Source organism: Thalia democratica, chromosome 3 (genome assembly GCF_965202585.1).
Source record: "Thalia democratica chromosome 3, ktThaDemo2.hap1.1, whole genome shotgun sequence".
Taxonomy (NCBI): domain Eukaryota; kingdom Metazoa; phylum Chordata; class Thaliacea; order Salpida; family Salpidae; genus Thalia; species Thalia democratica.
In genome coordinates, this window is record NC_139167.1 from 25,691,103 (window position 1) to 25,718,974 (window position 27,872).

A 27,872-nucleotide genomic window follows, 5' to 3' on the forward strand; every position below is an offset into this window, starting at 1 on the left:
GTATTGTTATACTTTTTTATTAACTAACTTGACAAAAATAAGTTATCTAATAATAAAAAAAGCAATTTTTTGTGTAAACAATCAAAGTCTTTGTTAAAATTAAATTTAGAGTTCATACTACAAACCAAACAAAGAATAAACCATAAAGCGACAAACTTCATTTAAAAATACCTACTTTTAGCGTATTATAAGCCCTTACAAAGACTTTAAAAAGAAAAAACTACATAATAAAAAGTTATAAAACTATAAGCTTACAAACACTAACAATAAAATTAGAGCTGACAAACTCAACAATGAAACTTTCATTTTGTACATACATATCAACATTAAACTACAAAAGCAAAAGTATAAAAACATACAAACAAAAGTACATGTACTTGCAAATGTAAACACCAGTAAAAGTAATTATCTAAATAATAGAACAAATTATATTTAAAATTTAAACAAACAAAAACTGCTACAAATTAATACCTGATGCAACATATAAACATCTACAACAACATTTTTGCTTCAATATTAAAACTTCTGCTGTCTAAACACACTTAACAAAAGTACAAGTGGCACTTGTACACTTCTAAACAAACTTTTCTCTCTATATATCTACATTCACACATTCACAAATGAATGATAACAAAAACCGGAATCTTGCAAAGTGTAAAAACTTCAATCAAAAGAGAAGCGATGTACCAAAAAAAAAAAGCGAGAAAAAAAGAAAAAGTCACCTCACAAATTCCAAGCTTCTCATTGGTCCATTTTCCAGGGTCCACACTTGACTCCTGACTATCAAGGTTCCTGAACAAGTAATCAGGAAAGTTTCTGTCGGGGTGACGGGTCCTGGTCGAGATGTTTCCCATGACAACGTTGTTGTGGTGACGCAATAGCAAAAAAGAATTGTTGCTAAGCAAATCGTGATAGATGGAAGAGAAGTTTTGAATGAAGTAGTAATTACTATGATGTCATAAGCAGTCTTGTGTATGACCTTCGAAATCGATAAATATATATATATATATGCATACTTGCGAATATACTGACTGTACTGCAATAATGGAAGCGCATATCAAAGTCTGTAGTCTTTTCAGACTGATTTAGACAAATTACTTTGCTATGAACATTTTAAAGCTCGAACTTTTTTTTTAAACAAAAGTTGTGAAGTAGTATAAAAAATGTCATTTAAGTATATATATGAAGTAGTAAAGTATTTATACTTTTATAATATTTCTACGTTTACTCTGTATTTAACAAAAGTTTGAGGATTTCGTATAAAAATTTTTTTAAACTTGTCAAGCTTAAAATCCAAAATGTATTTTGATTAGTTTTCTGAAGTCATATGTATATAATAAAGGTAAATATAAAAATCTGAGTGTTTACATGCCGATAAAGTCAGTGTTTTAACACAGATTTATACAGATGACTTTATACTTTCGAACTATCAACTAAAACTTGAACTTTCGATATTTCTAAGCTATTTTCATTTAAATAGCAGTTTTGCATATTGCTTTTGAAGTGTCCTTATGTGTTGTACTCTACTGAGTAATTATAAAAAACATAGTGTCGATATTTCCACTATAAATTGTTTATATACTGTCAGTTTCAATTTGAGCTTTACATACTCAAAAACTATTCTTGCAAACAAATCTGACCTAAAAATTTCATTTAGTCTACTTGAATATATTTACTTATACACTATACTTGGCAAACCTGGCACAAAATAAAATCAATACACGTTTGTTAGAGGTGTCAGTGTTTTCACACTTAACTTAACAACGTTTTACGCATGAACTGCTTGAACTTTTCAACTTTGCAAATTGAATCGCTACGTCATTATGTGTATCCTGTTCTTGTTAGCTAGCTGCATGGCGTTTAAAAAACTCTTTGTTGTTTTTACGCAAATAAACTTACCAACTGAGCTGTACCTTATGAACACATTTACTTTGTAGTAGTTAAACTCATAACTTGAACTATAGTTGTTTCTGATTGGAACTTTTCCGTTTTTTCAATTTTTTAATTCTTAAGTATTATTTGTTTACATGTTTATCTTGATAAAAATGTTTAGCTAGTTATTTAAAAATTGCTAAAAGGTTAAAAATTTTACGTGTTGATAGTATTTTGTTTGTACAATAGATAAGAAAGTTTCATAGTTAATCTTTAACATGTTATAATCGGTTCAACTACTCACGAACAACCTTTAATAGCCAATTTTGTTAGAAAATCGCAAAAAAATCACTTTGAATTAAAAATGCTTTGAGTTTCTACATAAACAATTTTTTTGAGTGTATAGCTTTATTTATCTATAGTAATTGTAAACTCATTCTTTACTGATTGTATCTTTTTGTTAGTTATGATAAAGCTGTTTGATAACAAATTAAAATGTTTTCAAAGCTTTTGTGGAGCACGATTTTTTTTCGACAAAGCCTTAAATGTTTGCATTTGATAAAGTTTATTTACAAAATTTTATCAACATTTTCATCACGTTTTTACCAAAAGCTGCAAATAAGCTGGGTTTATAACACAACATTGAAGAAAATAATGTTTTATCAAAAAGATCATTCTAAAGCTTATCAATTTTTTTTTAAGCGAGTAAAAGTTTAATAAAACTCATTACCTTAGTATAACTAAACAAAGCAACAAAAAAGCATAACCCCAAATTAAATTCACATCATAAAAGATAAAATAGAACCGCAAAGCTATAAACATCAAATAAAACAAAAAAGTAAATGAAAAATAAACCAACAGGCTGACCGTAAGAGTTGTAAATGGTCAAGAAGAAAATTTCTGAAAAAAAAGTAATCAGATTAATAAGAATTATTTATTCTACGCTATTCATACTTAGTACTTACTTGTTCTACTTTTTGTACAAATATAGTGATACATTTTGCGTGTATACCTAAGAGGGTTCAATCTAAGTGAGCAGAATTTTTCAACTAAACTTTACTACAAAGCGTTTAAAAGTTATTGACTAGCTTTGGCACGACTTCAAAAGCTGCTAAAGTCTAGCGAAGTTTAGCCGATTTAAAAGTGCAATATTGAAGTTTTACGTTAAAAAGAGAGCATGTAGGTACGAAACACCAACGTAAAAAGTGCTGGATCGTAAAGCGCGTGAAATTTCCTTATAAAATATTGATGAAGTTTTGAATATAATCTATAAATAGCATGAGTGCGTACGCCGTTGTATAACTATAAAAGGTATGCTGTAGACTTTTTACAGATTGTATTTTAAAAAATAAACTATAGACTTTTATTAAATATTTATTGAAAGACGTGTCTACTAAACGTAAACGGATTTGAAACAGATTTTGCTGCTTTAAACTTCTATAGTGTAGTAAATAGTACAATCTACATAAAAGAGAAGAGTTATACCTGTACTCACTGCTTAACTCTGATATGTAAATTAGTAAAACTTTTTTGTTGTTTTTAGTCGTTATCAAAAATAGTAACACCGTTTATAATATGTCGCCAACATTAAGAGATTTCAATAAAACACTATTTTGAAAGTTTAGTGACGTATTGAATGTTTCACAGCGTAAGTTCTTGCTCATTAAATATTGTTAAATACTTCCAAAAACTATCAGTTACATGGAGTAAAGGTAAATTGCATGATAGTTTATGCCGTTGTATAAGTCTTAAAGGTATGCTATAGACTTTTATACACTATTTATAAAATATATACTGTAGACTTTTATGAAATATTAATTACATGGCACGTCTTCAAGAGTAAAAGCTTTTGTAAAACGGTTTATTACAGCATTATATGTACACAATGAAGTAATAGACATATATTTCACATAAAACAGTGTTACCTTTAATTTGCATGTGGCTTTTTTACATAAGTCGGTGATACTCTGGTATTGCTTTTAGTTATCTATCAAAATAAAACTTTATATTCTTCCGCCAACAAATGGGGATTAAATAAAACGCTACTTTGGAAGTTTAATGGCACTGTATGAATATTTTAGAACGTAAACGGCATGAAATTTTTATTATCAAATATTGATGAAAATATTATTGCTAAAATAAGCTGGGAAACTTTGGTATTGTAGACTGATGATCTCCTAAATACAGTCTTTTTTGGTGAGAGTTTTTTTTGGTGAACTAATACAGGGTTCGTGCGCGAAATTTTTTTCATTTAGCCTGACTGAGACCAATTTAGCCTGACATTTTTTCAAAGTAAGAAAAATCCCCTTTAGAAGTCATTTTAGGTATTGGGGGTCTTGATTAGTATTATTGTAGTCTCTAACTTCAACCAGCTTTATCTCAAAAATATTTTAAGCTTAAAAAACTGCAAAAAGCAACTCATAGCCTAGTTACAACTCAATAAAATAAGACTAAATTGTGAAAAAGGTGATTGACCTCCCTATGACCTTAACATAACAAATTCAGTGATAAGTTTTAAAATAAGTGTTATATCTAATCTATTACTAGTGTAAAAATTCAGTGTATTTTACTAAACACAATTTTTCAATTTAATTAAGCACTAAGTAAAAACATTATAACCAGAAGATTTATAATAAAACAACGTGCATTGTGGTGTTTTAATAAAATTTAAAATAAAACGGATACACGAGTGTTAAAGTAAGTAAAAAATGTTTATAATAGTATTTTGACTAATAGTTATAATTGATACATAATTATAAATCCTAAACTCTAAATTAATACAGTGATTGTTGATGTCGTATCAAATTTAAAAAGGTTACACTTAAGTTAAAAAAAACCTTTAATATTTTGTTCTTGTAAAGAAAAATGATTTATACCTAAAACTTGTACTCCCACAAAACTTAGTACTTATGTCTTAAAGCTAAGTTTTAGTGTTGTGAATATCTCTAATAACTTTAAATAAACAGTAAAATATATATGAATAAACTGCTAAGAGTTTTAATCTAAAAAGTGTTTGGTATAAAGCCTTTAAATTAGAAATTAAAACAGTTCAACCAACTAAGCTCTGAAAAACATAGCTGATGTAAACAAATTCAAACAAACAGTTAAGTTGTTGAACTAAGCTGTAATGTTTAAACTGTTTTTTTTTTTTTTTGGAATTTTCATAACTATGATGTATATAATCTACTCAAAACAAAATAATGAAAATTCTTATTAATTTAAAGAGATTCAACAAAAGGTTTTAAGCATTTATTTTTACAAATACTGACTGATTTTGTCTTTGATAACTAAATCTTTATTTAGAAATAAATTCACATCTCAATTTAATCTTAAAAAGATTTCTCAACTTTTTTCAATCAAAATTTTTCAAGCATTTGAACTGAGAAAAACTGAGATTTTCAAATTTTTAAATAAAAAAACTGATTTAGCCTGACGTTTTTCAACTTTTTTCAAAAAAACTTATTTAGCCTGACTTAGCCTGATTTAGCCTGACGCGCACGAACCCTGTAAAAACAAAAGCATATTTAAAAAGCAGTAAAGTTTTTAAAATGTTACTCATAGAAAAACAAAATTTGAAATTTCACAAACCTTATAAAGGTATTTCCTCGGTAGCATTAAATTAAATGTTTACAAAAAAAAATAATTGAATTAACGAATTTTACTGAGTATGGTAACATTTACAGAAGGTGTCTTTGGTTTACCAAATTAAATAAACAAAAAAAATTGTATAAATTGCAAAACATCACGAGTTAATGTTTTTTTTTGCGGTGTACCTTCAGATAAGCTTCAAAAAGGATAATAAAGTTTAGATAAATTGTTTTCGAAAAAATTTTCAATATATATTTTCTTTTTTTTATTCTTATTTTTTTCTTTTCTTTCTTCTTGGTCCAATCAGCTCAGGTTTTGAAGCATCCAAAACCAAAGTACAATAAACACGATAAGTATTAATTGTTCACAAACTCAAGAAATTTTTTTTGCAACACGAAGATAGAAAAAATAAAATTCAAAATTAAATAAAGTACAGTAATTTAAATTTATAGTACAACAAAACATCAACAAACCTTGTTGTCTTGAAGTTTCTTCGCATCCGGTGATTCCCCTTCAGCAGTGACGTCATAACCCCGGCAAACGACAAACGTGACGTCACTCTTCACCCCCCTCAAAACGTTGACCGCTTCCCTGTGGCTTAGTCCTGACATTTAACAATAGATTGTTGGTTTGTTATGTATTTGTTATACAAATTAGTGTATGTTGTAACATAAACAATAAAAACATCAAAAAAAAAATTAATAAAAAAAATAAATTTTGGGTTTTAAATTAAATGCAGAGTTATATATATTAATTCAAATCAATATTAAGTTTTTCATTCATAAACTTATACTAGTATAACAGTTATTATTGTTCTTAAAAGCTCACCCAATAATGATTTGTTGTCAACTTCCAAGATTCGGTTTCCAACTTTTAATTGTTGCGACTTGTACGCAGCCCCTTCCGGTTTCAACTGTACAAAATTATTACTTGTTTTGTATTTAGTTTTTCTATGACAACTTTTAGAATAGGTAAAATAGATTTTGAATTCAAATTGTTTTTTCCTTTTTATTTGACATTTACAATATTTGACGTTCACTTTTCTGTTAAACTGGGTAATATTGTTTTTTTTTCTCTTAGTTCAAATAATTTTACTTGAGTAAATGTCATAAAAATTTTACTTGTAATTAGAAAAATAATAAATTATATAATGTTAGACAACTATAAAAGTATTATTTTTTAAATGCTTTTTCAGGTATGTTTTTTTATTTTAACATTATAATTGTTTTACAGTATTATTTGATGAAGTAAAGTCAATACTCAAATAATAAGCTAATATGTTGAAGAGTAAGAAATAGTTATAAATTACCTGTAGAAAATATAAAACTTTTATTATACTTTTAAGTTAACACATAAACTTTTTAATTATTCACAGTTTAAGTTTCTTTAACGTTAAAGAATTTAAACAGAATGCTACTAACAAAACTTTCAAAATTTCAATATATGACACAAGAAAAAGAATAAGTAAATTTTAAAATGTGTTTTATTTACATTTACCAAAATAACCCATTTTGTTTTATGAAATCGTGCGATGAAAAATGTCTATAATGTTTATTAGATTTTTGAGTTTACTCAAACCTACTATAACGCACATTATAAATAATTTTAAATTTCCAAAATAAATAGCTAAAATAAAGCTTTCAAAAAACAATTTGGTTGAAAGCTTGTAAAATAAATTAAATTAAACTGTAAGTACTTTTAAGCGTTGTTTTATTTCCATTATACACAATCAAAATTTAATTTAAATCACGTTTGAACTTTATATCGTTTCTCAGTTCACTTGAACCTATTTCCGTTAAGAAAAACTTACACGAGCCAAAACCGATAGAAGTTGACGGAAAAATTGTATAAAGTTTAGCCCATCGCGTAAATTAAAACTAAGGTGTTTTTGAATACGCCTCCGAAAATTTAGTTTGTTTTATTTAATAATGTAAGTACTAAATAAGAAAATAATTAACAGTAGTGAAAACTGATTAGGAAAACCTATCTTAGTTTGAATATCCAATAAAAGTTTAAATCAGTTAAAGTAAGAATACTTGACGAAAATTATTTATCAATAACTATTTAAACAGTTTAATTTTTTATAAGTATATAAAAATTCTACATACGTACATTAAGACTTGATCGTCATAAAAATTTCATAGAAAAATAAACAAAAGAGCATTAAAATTGTGATTTAAAACAGTTTGTTCGACGTTTTATTAAGTAGTTTAAAACAGTTTGAAAATTTACCACGTTTCTTATAAAAACTTTTTTTTCTTAGTGTACATTTGTAATTTTTTTTTATTTAAAGCTTGTGTAAAATAAAAACTAGGTATTTTTTCTCTAAACAGATTTAGATGTGTTTACAGTTATATTTAAAAATCTTTAACTATTAATGCCATATAACTTTTTATGAATCATTATTTTTTGTTTGTATCAAATTCACTAAAAGAATAAAAAAATGCTATTACTTTATTAAATAAATTTCAATTTGCTGTTTTCTGTGGCTGATTAGTTTAAATATTTAAAGTGTAATCATCAAACTTGATAATTAGTGCAGACTTATTATGTGGGACTTAATAAAGTTTGGTAATTTTGAAAACGGATAAAAAGTTTGTAAAGATTTAAATGAAACATTTTTCTTCAGCTATACAAACAAACACAGTTTGTAAAAAAAAACACAACATTTGCATTAAATAAAACGTCAGCCAATTAAAGTGCAACTTTAAACTCTGCATAAAGCTAATGACATGTTATTACGGTCTGTGCTTGCAATAAAAAACTTCAAATTAAATGTTTGTCAACAAAATGGCAAAAACGTCACAATTAGATATTACAATCTGTAATTTACTTGCAATTTAATATCAATTACATTAAAAAGGCCTCTGTTTCGAATATAACATAAGCTCGTTTGTTTATTTAAATGACCATAAAACCAAACAAATTGGTTCATACATCGCGATATATAAAAATATGCACGTTTCCGCTTGAATTTTGATCAATAAACGTTATTTAATTTGTCCGGAACATGTTTTTGTTTTATTACTTCATTAGATCATAAATGTATTTTGATACAAAATTATTTTGACAAAGTGAGCTCAGTATGTTCCTGCAAAATTCCGTAAAACGAAACAAATTGTCATAGGATAATAAAAATAAACAATATTATGTTCGGGTAAATTGTTTTTAAAAAATTTTATTTAAAACTTCTAAACTGTACTTTTGTTTCATTGTGTGACGTACAATTTCTTTTTTCTTGCTTTATTTTTAACCGTAAAACTTACAACTTTACATAAAACGTAAAATAAAAACACATAAACTTCTCTGATAAAAATTGCCACCACTTTTTGGAATTTTTTAAAACAAAACTTAAAGACAACCGTGAAATCATTGAACATTTAAATATAAATAAAAGTCTTCCGTTACATATTTTGATCATTAAAACAATTAAATTTAGCGTAAAACCTCAAAATCTAATTTACGTTATGAAAATGTTTAATATTAGCTATGTATTGAAGTTTGTAGAACATTTTTTAGCTGATAAAAAATTAAAGTCGTACCTAGTTAGTTTTTCTAACTATTATGTATACTTCTTTAAAAATACTGAGTCCTATTTTTTTAAAAAAAGTATAAACAAATAGTAAACACCTATTTAACTTAGTTTTAGATTTTCAATTTATTTAATGCTTAGTTTTTATTTTTAGTAAGGTTTTTGCAAGGTAGGCATGTTCAAATACATTTTCGCTCGTATTCTGAATTTCTGTTTCGTTTTGTTTACAAAACCTTACAAAATTGAAAAAAGTAAGGTAAATTTAGTCTTAAATTCATTCTGACAAATACTGATAACAATATAAAATATAACCCTTTTTTTAGCTCAAAATTATTATATATAAATTATTGTGCTTGTAGTTGTTTTTTTCATAAGCATATATTACCATAACAAAAAATCGTGACATGTATACATTTTTAAAATAAAGATTCAAAAGAGTTAAAAATTATAGTTATAAAGTTAAATAAATGTATCTCATTAAAATAAAAACAACAAAAATTCTTACACGAAATGAATTGATTTTATAAAACTTTTATGTTACTCTATTTACTTACTTCAGTAAAGATTAACATACGAATTTTTAAGTAGCTTCGTTTTTGTAAATACTTTTGTGTTGTACATAGTTTATTAAACAATAATAAGACCTCAAAACATTTGATTTCTAGGACTATAGTTACTTAAAGAAACTTAATTCTTTTAAAATTCGGGTAAACTTTCATAAAACAGTCGTAAACTGCAGAGCAAAAATTTTTATATTTTGCTGTTAGTTTAAAAATCGAGATTTTGTATTTTAGTAGTAAAGATAATATTTAAGATACACAAATAATAAACTAACGTTAGAGATGAATATTCCCATGTCTTTACTGTTGTCAGGGTTACCGGGAAATCCCCCCAAACCTCCCCTGATGCTGAGACCCAATTTCTCACCAGGTTCGCGAACAATGTGCACTTCCTGTATGAATTACTTAAAGATAAGATAAAGTTTAGATGTAAAATTTACAAAATTTACAGTTCAGCCTTGAAACTAACTTAATTTTTTTTTACTACGAATTTGTGTTACCAACAAAAAAATTGTTTAATTCAGAAGTACTTCTATACATTTTTAAATACAAAAAAATTACTTTTTTTTTTTTAAATGAGTTAATTTAAACCAAATAAGAAAACATTTCAAAATTATTTAATTTTTTTTAGAATAAGACTACGTTTTAGTTCAACCATCGTATCAAATTTAAAATACAAAAAAACGTTTATTAAACCCTACAGAATAAAAACGCAAATACAACCAAACCTTCATGTCGGGGGGCGGGGGGTCGTGGCGGACCAGCATGACCATGTTGTCGTTGTTACCGCTCAGCAGCGCCTCCACCGCAACGTGGTGGGTCGCGTGCCTGAGGTCCACGTTGTCGCACGTGAGGATCCGGTCGCCCACCCGCAGGTTTGAGCTCGATGCTGCTCCGTGCGGTTGGATCTGAATAAATTTGTTAAAAATTTAAAGTTGTTTTTAAACTAAAATAAACAATTAAAAAATGTAAAAAAATTAACTTATTTCTTAGATATAAATTAATCATGTTTTTATTTTCTATTTAACATTCTGTCTCCTCAGGAAAGAATATCTGAAGTATTATTTTTTAAATAATTGAAATTTAAAAGTTTTTATTAACATCAACATTTAAATATTAAAAATTAACTTGATTCCGAGATATAAACTGTTAATGTTTTCTTTTTTTATTTGAATCTGGATCTGAGTGTATCATATTTTTTGAAAAAGTTTAAAAATAATCGTTGTGTATTTGTTTATAAAACTGTTGTTTAACTTATTTATTGACTTTATACAATTTATAAGTACATGATTTTGTATTTATTTATTAGTCTGCCGCCTACGCGAAGGTCGGAATTTGATTCTGCACTGTGCGGTTGAAATTGTTGGTAATATGAGAAACAACTAGATATGTTAGTTAAACTATTCATAAAGTACTTTGTGTGTCGAGTTAGCTGTTAGTGTGTGTTAATGATGTGTTCGATTTGTTTGTTTTATCTGCTTCTTAATTGCTGGGTTTAATAAAAACATTTTAATACACATTAGAAACAGTCGCGGGAAGCAAACTTAATTTGAAATGTGTCATTAATATTTCTTTTTACTTTCACAAATTGTTATACAACCCAATGCTATAAAAAACAGTGTTGGGTAACAGAGTCAAGAAAGCAGTATAATGGTGATAAAAACTTTATAAAATAAACATTAAAATCTTCTAAAACTTCCCACGTCAATATAACTACGTTTTACTGCCCCATAAAAACTTTAAACATTTTTACCGAATAAAACTTCATGCATTTAACGTAAAAACATATTAATTTCCCCTAACTAGATGGATCCATAAAGTTCATTTAATTATGTTGCAGCTAATTAATTTTGATTACTAAACTGTTTAAATTTTCAACTTTGTATATTGTTTATAAACTAATACAAATAAAACTTATAATTTTAACTTTATATACTTCCAAAAGTTTTAAAAATTTTACTCTACCACATGCTAAGTATTATAATTTCAATTTTATTAAAGTTTTTAAAATTGATAAGTTGAATTATATTAATGGTTTTATGATTTACTATTGTAAAAGTATATATTCTAATTTTATTACAAAACACTTTAAGACAAAAATTATATTATTACGATTTTATACAGCAATAAAAATCACTTATATAATGTGAGAATTAATTTTCATGTTTTATAGACTACATTTTACAATATTTAAATTTTTATTAGATATTTATTCAATCAATTTATTGCTTTATAAACTGATTTATCGTTTTATTATTTAAGTTCTACTTTGCATGTAGCTTTGAAATAGATAAAAGAATATCAGCCGAAAACTTAAAAAATAAAAGATTTTTTTGTTATAAACATAAACCAAACTTAGTTGAAAATGTTATTTCGTTTCTATAAAAGTATTAACTACAAAATATGTTTCAAACGGCTATATCAATAATACAAAAAAGTTAAATTAAAATTTTTAAAGAATCTTAAGAAATTCATGTTATAAAACTATACAAAGTTTGGTGCTAATGTTTAAAATGTTTTTTTTAATTTTAATTTAATTTAATTGACTTATTACTTTACAGACTAAGTTATCGATTTTTTATTTAAATTACATGTAGCTTTATTGTAGATAATAATAAATCTGCTTTCGACTTAATAAACAAGTGATTTTCAAAAACATAAACCAACTTAGTTAAAAACTGTAAAAAACTAAACACACTTTAAACCGTATTATCAATAACACAAATGATATAATTTTGAGTTTCAATTTTTTATTTCTCGTCTTATAACTATAGAAAGTTTAAAACTAGTATTTTGAAAACTTGTTTAAATTTAAACATGTTTTCTATGACATGTTTAAATTTAAATAAATTAGGTCAAAGTTTATAATTATATATGTTTCCGATGTACAAGAATAGTCTGAATATTATTAAATTCAAAAAATCTATATCTTTCGAATCTAGGGCAAAAGTGAAACTTGTAGGAATAGACAACTAAAGTTTAAATTTATGTCTTGATAACAGTCATGGTAAAATAAAAATGACTGCTACTAAAACAAATTAAAATAAAATAATACAACTTAATCTAATTACTTTGAATTTTTCTTTGAAGTATGCACCTGTAATCAATTAGTTTGCACAACTTTTGTTTACTGTAAACAAAAGTTAATTAAATTATAGTTTATTTAATAGATTTTTAAATGGGTACAGTTCAATTAACATTTATTTAAAAAACTTCGGAAATTTCGGCTTTAGTAAACCAAATTAATGGTTATTTGCTTCAGAAATGTTTTAAAATTGATCTAATTCATGAGCTTAGTAAAGAAGTAAAGTGTACGATTTTCAAAAATTTATCCATTAACAATATTATAAAGTATACATTAGTACTTTATACTTGTATTAAGCTCATACCAAGTTTGTTGCCTTGGAAACAATGATTGCGGATTCACCAAAGGGGTGACAATCGTGTTAATAAAATTATAATTAACTAATATTTACTTAAACATATTAATTATACGTTGATATTTTTTCTAATATAATATTACACAAATGAAACTGAGTGTTAAATTTATAATTTGTAGTCACCTTGGAAACGATAATTCAGGGTTCATTAGGACCAAAGGGGTGACAATCGTGTTCATAATACCAAAATTAATTAATATTTACTTAAAGATGTTAGTTTTATGTTGTTTTTTTTTACTTTTAATAACAAAAAAGCCAATCTAACCGAATACAAATGAAACTGAGTGTTAAATTTATAGTTACCTTAGAAACGATGATTCCGGGTTCGTTAGCGCCAAAGGGGTGACAGTCGTGGTCCGACCCCCCAACAATGGACATTCCGAGCTGACCCACCGTCCTGTCCAAGATGACCTCCTGTTTGGAAAAATTAATTTATTATTAAAAAATAATTTGAATCGACCAAAACTTTCAAGTAATAGATATACAAATATATTTTAAGATTATTTGTTCTGTCTAACATAACCTTCCGCTTGAAAAGATTTTGTTAACAAAGTTTGTCAGTTTTTCTGATTGATAATAGGATTACGTTATTTGTTCTGTTTATAACGACCTCCTTTTTAGAAAAATATTTTAATTTAAACAGTATACTTTAAGTTGCAAACATAAACAAAAAGCAAAAGACTTTTGTGAGTAAACTTATAAATAGTTAAGTGCTTTTGTGCTTACTAGTTTGAAAACTGTAAAAATCCCTTGTTGTATGCAGTAATTCTAAAACTAAAATAACAACCTATTAAGATTATTTTTGAAACATTTTATTTATTATTAGTCATTAAGGTTGTATTCTAAAACAACATTTCCTTATTTTTTTATTTATTTAATTTTTAAACTTTAGTTGTTTTTTGCCTTTTTGTCTGTTTGGAAATTTTATACTTTTTTAGTCACGTATTTTAGAATGAAATATTTGTTTCAAAACAAAAAGTAACAGCTTTTTAGAAATTTGTTTTTTAATTTAACAACTAGTAATTAAGTTAATATCGGTAATTTTTGTTTTAAGGTTATAAAAATAACACTTATTTTTGGTATGAAATTATTTAGTTTTGCATTTAGTATAAAGAAAGTTGTTTCCCATATTTTTGATTACTGTTGATTTACTCGAAATCTAAGTATGTAAACACTTTTGGTAAGTAGATTTATTTTAGTACTGAATTAATATGTAAGTTACAATATTTTTACATTACAATGAGTCTTTATAATAATTTAAAACAATACTACTTTTCTCAGCATTTTGTTAAGTATTATTTTATACAGAAGTTTTAAAAATTACGAAAAGTACAGTGAAACAATTTAAGTGATGAAATTAAAAGATATTTTCATTCAGGTACTTTTTAAATGAAACAAATTTCATCTAACGAAATGAATAAGTTTCAATTTTTTACTTTGTTTTTTGTTAAAGATTGCTTTAAACGTTTACTTAAGTTTTAGTTTTTACAGCTCACTACCAATGTTTTAGTCTGGCGTTTTAAGAAGTTAAATATATTAAGTGTTAGTAATCTTTCATAGGTTTCTTTGTAAAAGGTTTAATGGTGCTTAAAATATTCTCATGCTCTTGTAAAATTTAATGCAAAAACTTTTTTTAAGAAAGTCTTTTTTACAAAAAAAAAACACAAATACGTATTTACCAAAAATTTAAAATTTATCTTAAAACTTTACACAAAATTAAGCCAACATAACTAATGGGCGCATAGTTACAACTAAGAATTAATATAGTTGCTTGTTTTATTAGCTAATAACCTTTTCTAAGCTATATAAAGTTTGATATAAAATATTGGTGCGAATAAATTAAACAAAGTAAAAACTGGAAATAACGTTTTAAATTCAGCAAAGCTTGGTTAAAAAAATCGATTATAAACTTGCATATTGTCAGTTTATCAACAAAAAACTTTCAACAGTTTTTATATAACGTTTTGTGACACAAATGTAGGTTCAAGTGTATTTTCAAAAAAATTCGAAATACTTTTGTAATTCCACTTGTGTCTAGCGGTAAAGTATTTATTATTCTACCATTTATGGATTATATTCAATCCGTTTTGGTGAAACTGTATAAAGTTTCAAATCATATATGAGACTAAGTTATTATAGTTGATACTGTTATAGTTGATACTGTTATAGTTTTTTTAAGATAAAAACACAGCCATTGTAGACATAACATGTTGTAAAGTTTTTTTTTTTTTTTTGCATGTGTATATTATACAGTATTAGCCCGTTGAAATTAAAGTAAACATAAAGTTAGGTTGTGACTGGTTTCGAGTTGTACGTTACGTTTATCAGTTTTATGCTATTATACCGGTAGATTGTTTTTTAGTTCAGATTTTTTAAATCAGTCAATAATACTAAAAACTTACAAAACTTTTATTAAACATCATGTAATGATGAGTTGATATATTTTTTCTTATTTATCTAATGTACGTAAAATTTAGCGTGATTCTGTTGATACCTCCTACATTAACAGCTCAAAAATTAAAATTGTCAAAGTTGTTAAAACTACAACAAATTTCGGATCAGCCAATGTTAACACACACTTCATGTTTATAAAAGTTTGGAAAAGTTTCATAACACCTCTCACTCTAACGTATATGTAATTATAAGTTAATAATGAACTATTGCAGAAAATGTTAAATATAAGATTTGTTCATATTATTTCTAGTTCATATTATCACATATTACTAATACTACTTGTTTGAAAATATTTTGAATTAAGTTTCAAAATTAGTGTCTGTCAAAAATGAGAAAAACTACAAAGTTCATTATGAACTACATAAAAGTTTGGAAGAGTTTCATAATTCTCTCATTCATGTCTGGGTAATAATCATGTCTGGAATCACCTATAGACGGCAGCTATCGATTTTATAATCTTTTTACAAAACAATGAACAACTTGACTCAACGCACGCGTCTAAGGGTTTGGAATGAAAATATTTTGTGTAAAAAGTCAGTTTAACACATGTATGTGTAACGAAATTTAAATACTGAGTTCAGAATTTTTGAGCTAAAACTTGGTATTCTATAACTGTTGGTAGATTTTACAAGTAAGCTCTTTGTTTTAAGGAAATATAATTTCGTGAATAATTTGTTAGATAAAAATAAAATTCCGCAGTGAACCTCAAATAAATCTCGTAAATTTGTAACGAAAATTTACATATTATGCCAGGTGAAATAAGTTTTCCGGTTTATGATTATGGATTAAATAAAACTTTTTGAAAATCTCTCGATATATCAAAAGATAATTTACAAGCTAAACATATTTTTGATGATACAAGCGCGGTAAAAGCTTTAGCAGAATAACTGCTTTGAGAAACTGCTGAGCAAGATGATCATCACACATATAAGATTATGAAAAGTATAGCTTATTTTAAGATTCAACATAAGTTGTATGTGTCGTTATTCAGGAAAAGAAAACTGTTCTTGCGAATTAAATCGATATTATTTACATACTAAATATGGTTCTTCTGCTAGAAGTTTATGAGCACTAAGACAAAAATTCACTTTTCCAGGTGAAAGGTGTCACAGAAAACTTTTACACCACGTTTTCAAAATCAATTTACATGCAAACATTATTTTTCCATACTTGTGTGATTGTACGTTATAACTGCTTGTTTTCCTACAGCTTAAAAAATGACTTGTTTGAAAGGTTTAAAACGTTATGTATGTCAGTAAGGCAAAATAAATTGTAAGTTGAAATTAAATACAGACAGTTTGTAAAACAACTCGCATAACCAAGTGGAAACTTTAATTTCTAGTTTTCTTTAGCTGCTTTATAACTTAAAGACAAGAATTCTGCTTGGTTTGTAGTTTATTTTTGTCGGGTTATTTAAAGTTTTCAGTATTTACTTGACAAAACACGCAGTTGTTTGTATGGTTAAAGTAAGTATTTAAAACGTTTTCTTACCTGTAGATATATATGTGTGTACAGCAGCTTACTCAGAAACTTTCTATTTAGTTTTGATAGTTCAGTTTAATGTATTTTGCTTTAATATACACAAAAAAAAAATCTCACACACACTTAGAATATATTTGTCAATAAAAACTTAGCTTAATTAAAGATGTTTCTGTTTTGAGTAATGTAAAATTTTCCTGAGAACATCAAGTACGATTTGTTTTTAAACAAATGACAAACCTCCAACATTCCGCACCCACTCGGGCTCACCAATCTGGGGTTTTCCAGCAACAAGGAACCCCCTTGGAAACTTGAACCCCTCGATACCGAGTTTGAGTTGTTGCAGTTTCCCGATTGGCTGATCAATGAGGTCCTCTTTTCCGGTTGGCTGATTATCAGAGAGTTTCTGTTGTCCGATTGGCTTATAATGGAGGTCCTCTTTGCCGCCACCGGTGGCGATTCAAGTGCGGTTTTAACGGGACATTTGGGTGCCGGTTGGTCGGGTTCATCTTGCGACGGATCTTCGAGTTTGACGTCGCTGTAAGATGGTGTTATAATAGTTTTACTCATAGCTCTTTTTCGATTTCAATATTTTTTACCAGTCTATGCTCACAGGTAAACTAATTTATTAAATTCTTACATTTTTAAATTTTAAAAAGTATTTAACTATGTTTTCAAACAATGTTTGTTGAAGTTTCACAAAACATGCTAACACCAACCTCGGTTTGACCGGACTTTCAGGCTTGCCGGGACTCTCTTCTTCGTCAGGTCGATTGTGACGTCTGACGACAATGACGATTTCTCCTTCAATGTGACGCAGGAAGGTGGCCGCTTCCTCGTGCGTCAGCGATGACGTCATGTCTACTCCGTTGATCTGTAGAAGTTGTGATTAAAATATATATAGTATAATATAAGTTGTTTAAATGCATCCCTTAGATGACAGTTTTTAAATAAAAACCAAAGTCAGTTTTGTATATATTGAAGTGTTTTTCTTACGCTGTGTATTTGAATAACTAAATATATTTATGTCTTCTTTTTTGACTGATTAGTTAATTTATGCTTTCTCCTAAATTTTTACGACAACTTTTCTGATAAAAGTCTTCTATGACTTCTTTTATGTGAGAACAAATTGAGAAGCTTGAACTCACATTAAAAAATCTCAAGCAGATTTAACAAACGAAGCTGTAAAAATTTCAAGTTGATCTAAAAGTTAAAAATTAAACGAACCGACAAAAGCTCATCCTTCACCCTCAGCCCGCTCACTTCGGCCATCCCTCCTTCCACGACCCTGCTGACGAAAATGGCCTCGCAGTTGTTCGGATTGAGGGGGTTTCCCTTTCCGCCCGCCACGCTGAGACCCAGGTCCTCGTCATCGCGCTTCGTCATGTTGCACGTGAGGATCTGAGAGGATGTTGAATCAGTTGAATTAATGATTAGATTGTAACTAATTTTGTTGATGTACGTATTTTATTTTAAACAGCGTGATTTTTTTCGTGTTTTTTTTTCGCCTCTTTTTCATGTGTGTTTTAGAATAAGTTTCCCAGGTCAGTGTGGGACGACAAACTTGCAGTAATAATAATTATTAAATAAATTGTTCTCAGAACGCAAATCGCTAGTTTTTGGTGTCAGTTTCTTTTTTTTACTTATGACTTTTTTCAGTGCACAACGTAAGATTTTGTCTTTTTTTTTACTTTTTGGTCCATGATTTTTATTTCGAATAAATACAAGTATTACAATTATTAACTTATTTTTTTACTTGACTTTTTAGTACAGTTCTATTTGCAGATGTTCAATTTTTTTTCCTATCTGAAATTACCAAAATTAAGAATTTATTAATTACAATAAAATATATTATAGTAGACAATTTTTTTAGTTTTTGTAGTGTTCTAGTTAGTCAGAGTAGTTAAAGTATTTTATTGAAAAAGCTTTCAGTGCTTTACGTTAAGCTTTAGTTTTTATATTTTAATATTAATTTTCTTATGAAAGCAGTGTTTTTTCAGCTCATCCAGTTAATAAAATTTTTCTTAATCTTAAATAATAAATAAAAACTTTAAAAACTGAAAATATATATATATGTAGGTATAAAATTATTTAATTTTCTAATTTAAATTTTTTACACCAAACCAAAGCTTAATTCGTGTTACAAACAAATAAAAAACCTTGTAAAGTTAATAATTCAAGTTTCAAGGTAGTGCAAAAAATACATATTTTAAGTTTAATAAAGATAAAATGAAAGTAGAATTTACAAACGATAAATAAAAACTGAAATTTCGACAAAAGTTTTCAAAGTAAAATGAGTTTTTCAAAACCCAAGTTTTGCTTAAAGATAACAAAAAAAAATATTCAAAATTAAAAAAGGTCTGTTTATTTACCAACAAAACTAATTTATTTTTTGAATATTTTAGAAAGTTCGTTTGAATACAAGTTTGAAAAATACTATTAAAATCTTAGTTTACATAGAATCTACAAAAATAATTATTTACGGTAGAACTCCAGTTTAACTTAAAGATTAAAAAATATTTAATTAAAAAACTTTTTTTTTTCTTTATTATTTAACACACCACATTTTTTTAATTTTTGTTTTTGAAGAAAAACTTTTGTTAAAAAGAGTTCTTATCAAACTTTATTAGTTATTTATTTTTTTTTTTAATTTGTAAAAATAATTTAAATAAAAAAACGGTGTGTATTTATCCAGATTCAGAAAGCTTGAAATTTTAATTAGATTAATACTTATATTGTATTTTAAAAGAGACTAAAATAAAACCACCGTAAACCAGACCAGTAAACAAAAGAATGAAGAAAAGTTTATACATTCTAAAAACAGTTACACCAATGTTAATTAAGTTACGAAAAAATCGAAACACTAATTCAATTTCAATATGTTTGTATTTCTACTTTTTTGCGAAATACAGCTTGAAACTTCTAATGGCCAAATGAAAGCTCGACAGCATCTTTATGCGGAAAAAGCTTTAAGACTTTCTTGATGATTTTTTTTATTTTAACTATTTTTCTAATAATTTACCAGCTTAACTATACTTGCTTTATTTTGTATAACTTTTTATTTAAAAGTTATTTTTACTAAACATTAAATAACAATATTTTTTTAAAGTTTATTTAAAATAATTTTAAATACTGACTATACATATTTTTCTGGTACACTTTTTTCAGTAGTCTAAGAAACTGCGATAATTTTAGCTATAACTTTTTCTAATGAACTACAAAGTAAGTTGGTTGATATTATAAATTTTACCTTTGGTTAAGTCATATTTTTTAGTTTATTTCTATCAATTTATGTATATTTTATTGGTAAAAAAGGCTTTAGTTTTTCTTGCTCTTGAAAACACTTTTAAACTATCTACTAGATTTTTTCTCCTAGTATACAAGTTTATAAATACTTATACAATTAATATTAATATTAAGGTTAGAATTTCTTTTTTTATTTAACTTAGCAGATCTAGTTGGTTGAGTTACAGTAAATTCATATAGTTATTACATATAACATTATTTTTTTTTAATGTTAGTTTATTGTTTTAGTTTTGAATGATTAAACTTTAAACAAGGGACGGTTTTCTCTGACTTTAAATAAGAAGTTTTACACAGTTCTTACTGTTAGACTTAATTGCATCATCAACCAACTCTAGTGGTGGGCTCAAGTAATGAGAACACGTATTTTTATTTATTGCCTACTTACTTTCATTTGTCTATAAGTTAATAAGTGTTGTTTTCATTATTTTGATGTTTAGTTTTACATGTTTGTCACTAACACCTTTTAATTCAAAAACGCTATTGTACAAAATTTGCAAACCTTATTTCCGGTATCACTTCACTATTAATTCACTATTAATTACTTACTTTTACTCGGTAAACTACTACTCTTTACTGTTATTTTCAATTACGTCACCAACCTTTCCTCTAGTGCAGGGTTACCTAAAAACTTTTTAAATGGCCCCCTTTAAAAAAATTAAAGCTGTGGCCCCCTTCAAAAGGATTGCTCAAAAAACTACTATCAAAAACACCCAGGACCTTTTTTGCTTTTCATCAAAAACTCAAGAATACATAGTGTAAGTTTCAAATTATGACCTCATGGCCCTCCTGTGGCTCCTTTACTGCCCATTGGCCCACTTTGGGAAGCCCTGCTCTAGTGTCACTGCTAGGTTCAGGTGATGAATACACGTTTTTTGTATTTAATACTCTTATATACTTAATTTAACATGTTTAACTAATATACTACAGTTATATTTCACAAGGCTGTTTACAAGACTTTCAATACTGTTAATTACTAAAACAACTTGTTACGTCACCCACCTTCCCTCTAGTGTCGCTGCTGGGTTCGGGTGACGAGAACACGTCTTTCTGCTTGGCTTCGCTCGCGTGTTCTGCTTGGCTGACCTCGTTCGTCACTGATGACGCCACCGATGACGTCACCGACTCCCCCACCGAGTTCTCCATACCTTCTTCGTTGGTTTGCTGTTAAAATGTATATTCGACCATTGACTTAAAAACAAATTTGACAGAGTGATCTATCCAAGAGGGATAATAAAAATTAAAGTTTTATTATTTTAAGAAACACAATGTTTCACTGAACAGCGGATTTTCCTTTTTTTTTTTCGTTGGTTTTCTATTATTTGTATATTGAAATTTTTTTGTTAGTTTAATGAAAAGTTTACAGTTTCGACTTCGATACTTGTTTGCTGTAAATTTTTAACTAGAATAATTAAAAAAAAACAAGTATATTGGTTTACTTGTTAAGTTTACACATTAAGCAACTTTTAGAGCAACTTTAAAAAGTAACAGCCCACAGAGTCTTTATTAATTTGCTGCATGTTGTTTACAACTTAATACTTGTCTAGAAAATAAATAAAATTTTCAATGTTTTTGAATTTGACACTAGTTTTGTTCATGTAAACCACGTATACACGTTGATGCTGGCAAGTTTTTTGAAAATTAGTGCAAATTTAAACAACCTTACTTGTTCTAAATTGATTGTATAATAATTTCAAAACTTTTGTGTTTGTTATTTTTAAGTTTAATTACGTTGAAACTTTAGTAAACTATTTTGTTTTGAGTTTTGAGATAATTGCTTTATGTTACTTGGTTTTTAATCGACCAATGACATTAACATAATACAAAAATATTCAAAAAAAAAAAAATTTACTTATTTGCTTCAGTTAACTTTAAAAAATATATATATTTGCTAAAAACAATTAGCTTTAATATACGTTTGTTCCAAGTTTGTTTACTTTGAATGTTAATTATGTAATTATAAACCTTGAAACAGTTTTTAATTTTTTATATACCAAAAAGTTAAACAAAATTACAGAAACCAATCTAGCTTCAAAAACACTTTGAACTTTACAGAGTGTAAACAAAAGTACAAGTATAAAAGTACAAGTGCTCTTATCTCTGCTCGTTTGAGATTGTTCCCAACATTGCACACTTATCTGCTGCAAACAATTGGAGCTTACAACCTATATCAATGTTCGAAAAAGATGCAAGATATTTTTTTGAAAAAAATCTAAGCACTATGAGCCCTAACCCGGTCTGAGCTATGACGTCAGATGACGACAGAAACTTCTAATCTTATAGTTTTAATGCCTTGATATTATTTGTTTAATTATAATTATACAACAAGTAGTTATTATATTTGAACCATCACATCTTGTTGATTGATCAGTTATTTTTTAAATACTTAGTTTATTATATTTACTTTATTGATTTCATTTCTACAAAAAATTACCTATTCTTCAACACCCCTCCTACTCAACCTTTTAATCAACAATTTGATTATTATGTTAATATCATTGCTATAACTATATATTTTACACTTTTATAATTTATTATACTATTATTTTTATCATAAATACGTCACCTATTCTTCAATAACCCTCCTACTCAACATTTTAATCGTCAATTTGGCCACAGTGTTATAAATATAAATTTTACACTGTTATGTTTTATTATACTCATACTATTATTTATACTTTTATTATTACGTCACCTCTCCTTCGATTTCCCTCCTACTCCACCTCTCGACCATCAGCTTCACCACGTCACCGCTCCTCTTCAGAACTTCCACCGCGAACGAGTGCATCGCTCCTTCCATGATGACGTCATCGACCTGTTGTGACGTCATGGTAAACTTATGATATTTAAATGATTTGAAAAATTATTTTTATTACTAGTTAACAGTTTTTAAATGCTGTGATGTCATAAGTAGTTTTGTAACTAAATATAACATAAACTCATTCCACGCCTACGGTCTACTTCGTTAACATTTAAGCTGTCACCATATACTTGGGTAATTTGTACGCTATGACGTCATAAACATGTTAACGTTAATTTTTTATGAGTCCCGCTTATAACATCCGCTTTTTAGCATCTTTTTTGTCATGTGCCACTGATTTTTAGGCTTTTGTAACTAAATAACTGTAAGCTTTTCAACGCGCAAAAAAAAATACAATCAAGCATAAACGATCGGAAAACATTAACACCAAAACAACCACAAAATAAAGTTTTATTTTTGTGTATGTTTTTGTGGTCGTACGAAGTAGTAGTAATGTTTACGGTACACTGGTCTGTAAAAATACAGCTGCTGTTGTATGGACAATGTTTTAAAATTTGGTTTTCTGTTGGCATTAAAATCTTTTTGTACTGTTTAAAGTGTTTTCGTGTTTGCAAACGTGTTAATATTAAGGCTTGTATTGTATCTGTATTTACTTTTTAAAACTTAAGTATTTTAACTTATGTTTAAATATGTAAGTTTACGGTATTCGACATAAATATACAGTATAATAAAATATATTGTATGGACAAAGCTATAAAAGTTAGTCGTAAACATTTGTAAAACTTAAGGTATTTTCGTGTTTCTAAACTTATTAATAATTGGTAAATATTATGTTTTAGTTAACATTAAACTATTCATAGGTAAAACTGAGTTGTTGTTGTTATAATTCAAAAATTTAAACTTACGGTTTCGAAGTGTTTTAAAAACTGTTTTAAGTCATAAGACAAAAAGCAAAAGAACAAGATATACACGATTCAAAGTTTAGCATTACGTTTTATAAACTAACATTTGCTTGTAAAACTATGCAGTTTTAATGTTATTACAAAAAGATATAAGATAAAGTTAAAGCTTAGCTTTTGGTAGTTTTGTGTAAAAATGTAAAAAAATTTATTAGTAAGAGTTTTATGTTAGAAACACACTAAATTACTTTTAAAAAGTCAATCTTAAAAATATTTCAGTCTTTATAATCAGATAACTTTCTGTTTATTTAATGAGCTGTTTTTTTTTCTCAGTAAAGAAAGTATTTGCTATTTGTCGATTGTTTCAGTTCAGTTTATAGCATTAAACTTGAGTTAACATGGCGTTAATATACATACAAGTTTTTACTAATCAGGTGATTAAATTTATAAATTAATTTAAAAATTGTAACTAGTATATGTTTGGTTAGCATCTTTGTACTTTTTTATCAAATTGTATCAGAATACTTGAGTTTCGTAAAATATTAACATATAACAGATATATATAAGCTATAAAAAGTAATACAAGCAAATAATAACTCGATTTATTTAATGACCTGAGGTTCAAATAACTAACTTTAAAATAAGATAAGTTTTTTGTAGTCATACTTAAAAACACTTACTCCAATTTGAAAAATCTTTAAAATATTTTTCTAATTTCGTTTAGCTTAATTTTATTTATCTTGATTTTAAAGGTTTACTTATTGTTATAAATAACGCGTTTTTTGCAAACAAATGACTTTGATTTCTTGTTTAATTACGCTTGTCTTAGTATAAACAATATCTTTATTTTTAACTTTTAAATAAAAGCTTCAAATAAGCATGTAAGTAAGGTACTGCTCTTCTTTTGATAGAATCTTTAGTACCTTTAACTTGTCTTTTTATTCTGATTTTTCGTTATTGCAACATCTTAGATAGAAAAGATATTTCACTTTTATTCAAGTAAATTTACTATCACTTTGGGCATTTTCATAATAAAAAAGCTTAAACTAACCCAACGTACTAAACTTCTTTTTTTAATAAATTTCATATGGTTTTTATTTGTTTTTTGTTTAGTAATATTTATAATTGCTTTCCTGGAAAGAAAACTAAAAGCATTTAGAACAACTTGCAAAAACAATGCTGTTTTTGTTTGTTTTTATTTTTGTTCAAATAAATTTTTACATTTAGTCCGTAAAGTGAAAGCTGCAAACATTTAGAAATACATAGAACAGTTAGAAACATGTAACCAGTGTACTTTTAATTTAAATATTTATTTTTACTACTTCATTGGTAGTAAAATACAAACAATCGGATCCGCGTGAGATGTTGCGACTTTAAAATGTATTTAAATTATATATTCTACTCAGGTCCTAGACCGACCCAAAATCGTTCTTTTATAATGTTTAATTGTTATTTGAACAAGAAAGTTGATATATATATATATATATATTAGCGCTTTTTATTATATACTGATTCAGCTGAAGTTAAAGACAAACTTTTTTTTGTCTTTATGAAACGTATGTTCTGGAATTTTTAAAATCGTTTTTTCCTAATAAACTATTTAAAAGCCCTTCAAGTCGGCTCTTTAGAAAGTGATCAAGTTTAAATAATCACCTTGTGTTCTACATACACATATAAAATATAAACACTTCCTTGACAGGAAGTTAAAAATACAGATCAGTATGTATGCGAGTTGGATGTTGCTGGAACAACTAAAAAGCAGAACTACTGTATTTATCTTAGTCACGTCTGAAAACATTTCTAATTGTTTGTATTACGTCACAGTGGATTGCAGAGTAAAAAACGCCAAAAGCAAAATTACGACTTCGGGCGCCTTAATTTTTTAGTCAACAAACTTTTTTGTAGTTGTACCAACAAAAAAAATTAAACTAACTTAAACTGCTTTTAGTTTTTAATATTTGGAAGTGTATCAATATTTTAAATTATTAAAATAGTGTTTTATTTGTTATCAACTTTTAAATTTGACTACGCGTAACTAATTAAGCCAGTTGAGTTTACTATCAGCCAAATTTTAATGTTTTAAAGTTGTTGATTATATTTTTTTACAGTTTTAAATACTTAAAACCTTGTTAATAATTAAATTAACAGTTTAAACTAGCAAGCTAGTCTAACACGTCATAAAATCAGTCTAATTTTATCTTTTAGTACAAACCCATCATTATAATCTTTAGTTATCGAACGCTTTATTTAGAAATATAGATATATTTTTCAATGCTCGAATCAATTACCAAGGCATCAATCGTTTTATTTAAGCCGTCATCAACAAAGTTGAGATGTTTCGCGCGATCAATAACAAATAATGAGCTTTACCACGAGACCATAAAAACAGCATTTGATACAACCTACGACCGGTTTCGTCCTTAAAGTGGACGCTTCAGCACATATGTACTTATGCTGGCTTGATTAGATCTCAACAGCGGTTTCTCGCGACTATGCCTGCCTGATGAGTCATAATAAGGACGAATCCGGTCGCAGGTTGCCTCGGATGCTGTTGTTGTTGGTCGTGTTGTGAAGTTTTTAATTACAATTGTTTTTATCCAAACAAAAATTGTTAGGTGTAAACACTTCCTTGGCAGGAAGTTAAAAATACAGATCAGTATGTATGCGAATTGGATGTTGCTGGAACAACTAAAGTGCAGAAGAAAACTACTGTATTTATCTTTGTCACGTCTGTAAATTATTATAATCTTTTTTGGATTACGTCACAATAGAGCTTAGAAGCGCGCGAAACCAAAGCTTTTTTTGAGGTACAAAATGTGTTTTAGTAATTTTAAACAGCAGCTTTCTACGTCTTGAGGTTTTTAAATTCTTTTAGTTAAATAGTTTATATTAGAGCTCGCTACGAAATCGCATGCTTGGGGAAAACTGTTCGCAGTTATCCTGCAATTACTTAAGGGTTATTTAGTTATATGTGTTATCAATTTTAAAACATGGCAATAATTTCAAACAAATCGTTACAATTAGCTTTATGTTAACAACATACTTAATAAAACTTAGGCGATATGTGAAGGAAAAACCTCAATAACTTTAAAATAACAATTTATCTTGTAAAAGTCGTCAATGTATGCTATAATTGAAAAATTAAACTTTTAAGTATTAACGAATCAATTGCAAGCAATTTTAAAAGTACAATGATACCCAACGCCTAAACTCACAGTTTTACAAATTTCAAACCAACCGCAAGCATCATGTCAAATTCTAACCGACTTGTGTGAGTTTGTACTCGACTACTGTTTACGTTTGATTTCGAATATTTTTAAAATCTCACTTACAACTGTATTGTATTGTATTTACTGTAAACATTTAAGCTTAGGTACTATAAATTTTCTTATTTTTAAACTAACCAATCTCGAGCAACTTGTTCCAACCTTACTCGTATTAAATAACAATAATCGACTGTTTCAACTTTGGTGACATAAATTATCAAAGTTTTGTATGCAAAGTGTCAACAAACCAACGTTTAACTTATAGTACATTTCAATTCTTTAAACATACAGTTTTTTTTTTAAAACTAACCGTTAATAATTTGTCCCCCAATCTCAAACAATTAAAAACTTTACTATACAGTTTCAACTGTGGTGACATAAATTATCAAAGTTTCGTATACAAAAATCTCAAACAAACCGCAAGTAGCTTATCAATATTTAAACATATACTTCTTTAGACATTTCAACTAACTTTACTGAACGGAAACAATTAAAAACTTTAAACAGAACTAACCGCAAGTAGCTTGTCCCCGACCCTCAACCCGACTTGGGCGGCGGCACCGTCCTTGGTGACCCTGGATATGAATATTGAGGGGTCGTCCGTGACGAACGGTTTGGACCCGGACCCTCCCGCGATCGAGAGTCCCATGCCCACTCCTTGCTCCTTCTCCAGTACGACCTCTAGCTGTGAGATTTTTTTAATTTCAATAAGACGCAA

The 27,872-nt window shown here is 27.3% G+C and overlaps 1 protein-coding gene across 6 annotated transcripts in view; it reads right to left on the reverse strand.

The window, feature by feature from the left end:
• Nucleotides 1-27,872, reverse strand: part of LOC145831733 (protein lap4-like) — a 97,342-nt gene that overhangs the window by 36,184 nt on the left and 33,286 nt on the right. For all 6 annotated transcript variants that reach the window (XM_082939053.1, XM_082939051.1, XM_082939055.1 and 3 more), the window contains exons 18-28: nucleotides 27,669-27,839; nucleotides 22,924-23,043; nucleotides 21,231-21,392; nucleotides 18,153-18,326; nucleotides 17,645-17,799; nucleotides 17,166-17,463; nucleotides 13,296-13,406; nucleotides 10,281-10,460; nucleotides 9,828-9,944; nucleotides 6,289-6,373; nucleotides 5,934-6,064 (exon numbers count right to left, since the gene is read on the reverse strand). In XM_082939053.1, the coding sequence (XP_082795179.1) occupies nucleotides 5,934-6,064; nucleotides 6,289-6,373; nucleotides 9,828-9,944; nucleotides 10,281-10,460; nucleotides 13,296-13,406; nucleotides 17,166-17,463; nucleotides 17,645-17,799; nucleotides 18,153-18,326; nucleotides 21,231-21,392; nucleotides 22,924-23,043; nucleotides 27,669-27,839 (1,704 nt within the window). The remainder of the gene's footprint in view (nucleotides 1-5,933; nucleotides 6,065-6,288; nucleotides 6,374-9,827; nucleotides 9,945-10,280; nucleotides 10,461-13,295; nucleotides 13,407-17,165; nucleotides 17,464-17,644; nucleotides 17,800-18,152; nucleotides 18,327-21,230; nucleotides 21,393-22,923; nucleotides 23,044-27,668; nucleotides 27,840-27,872) is intronic.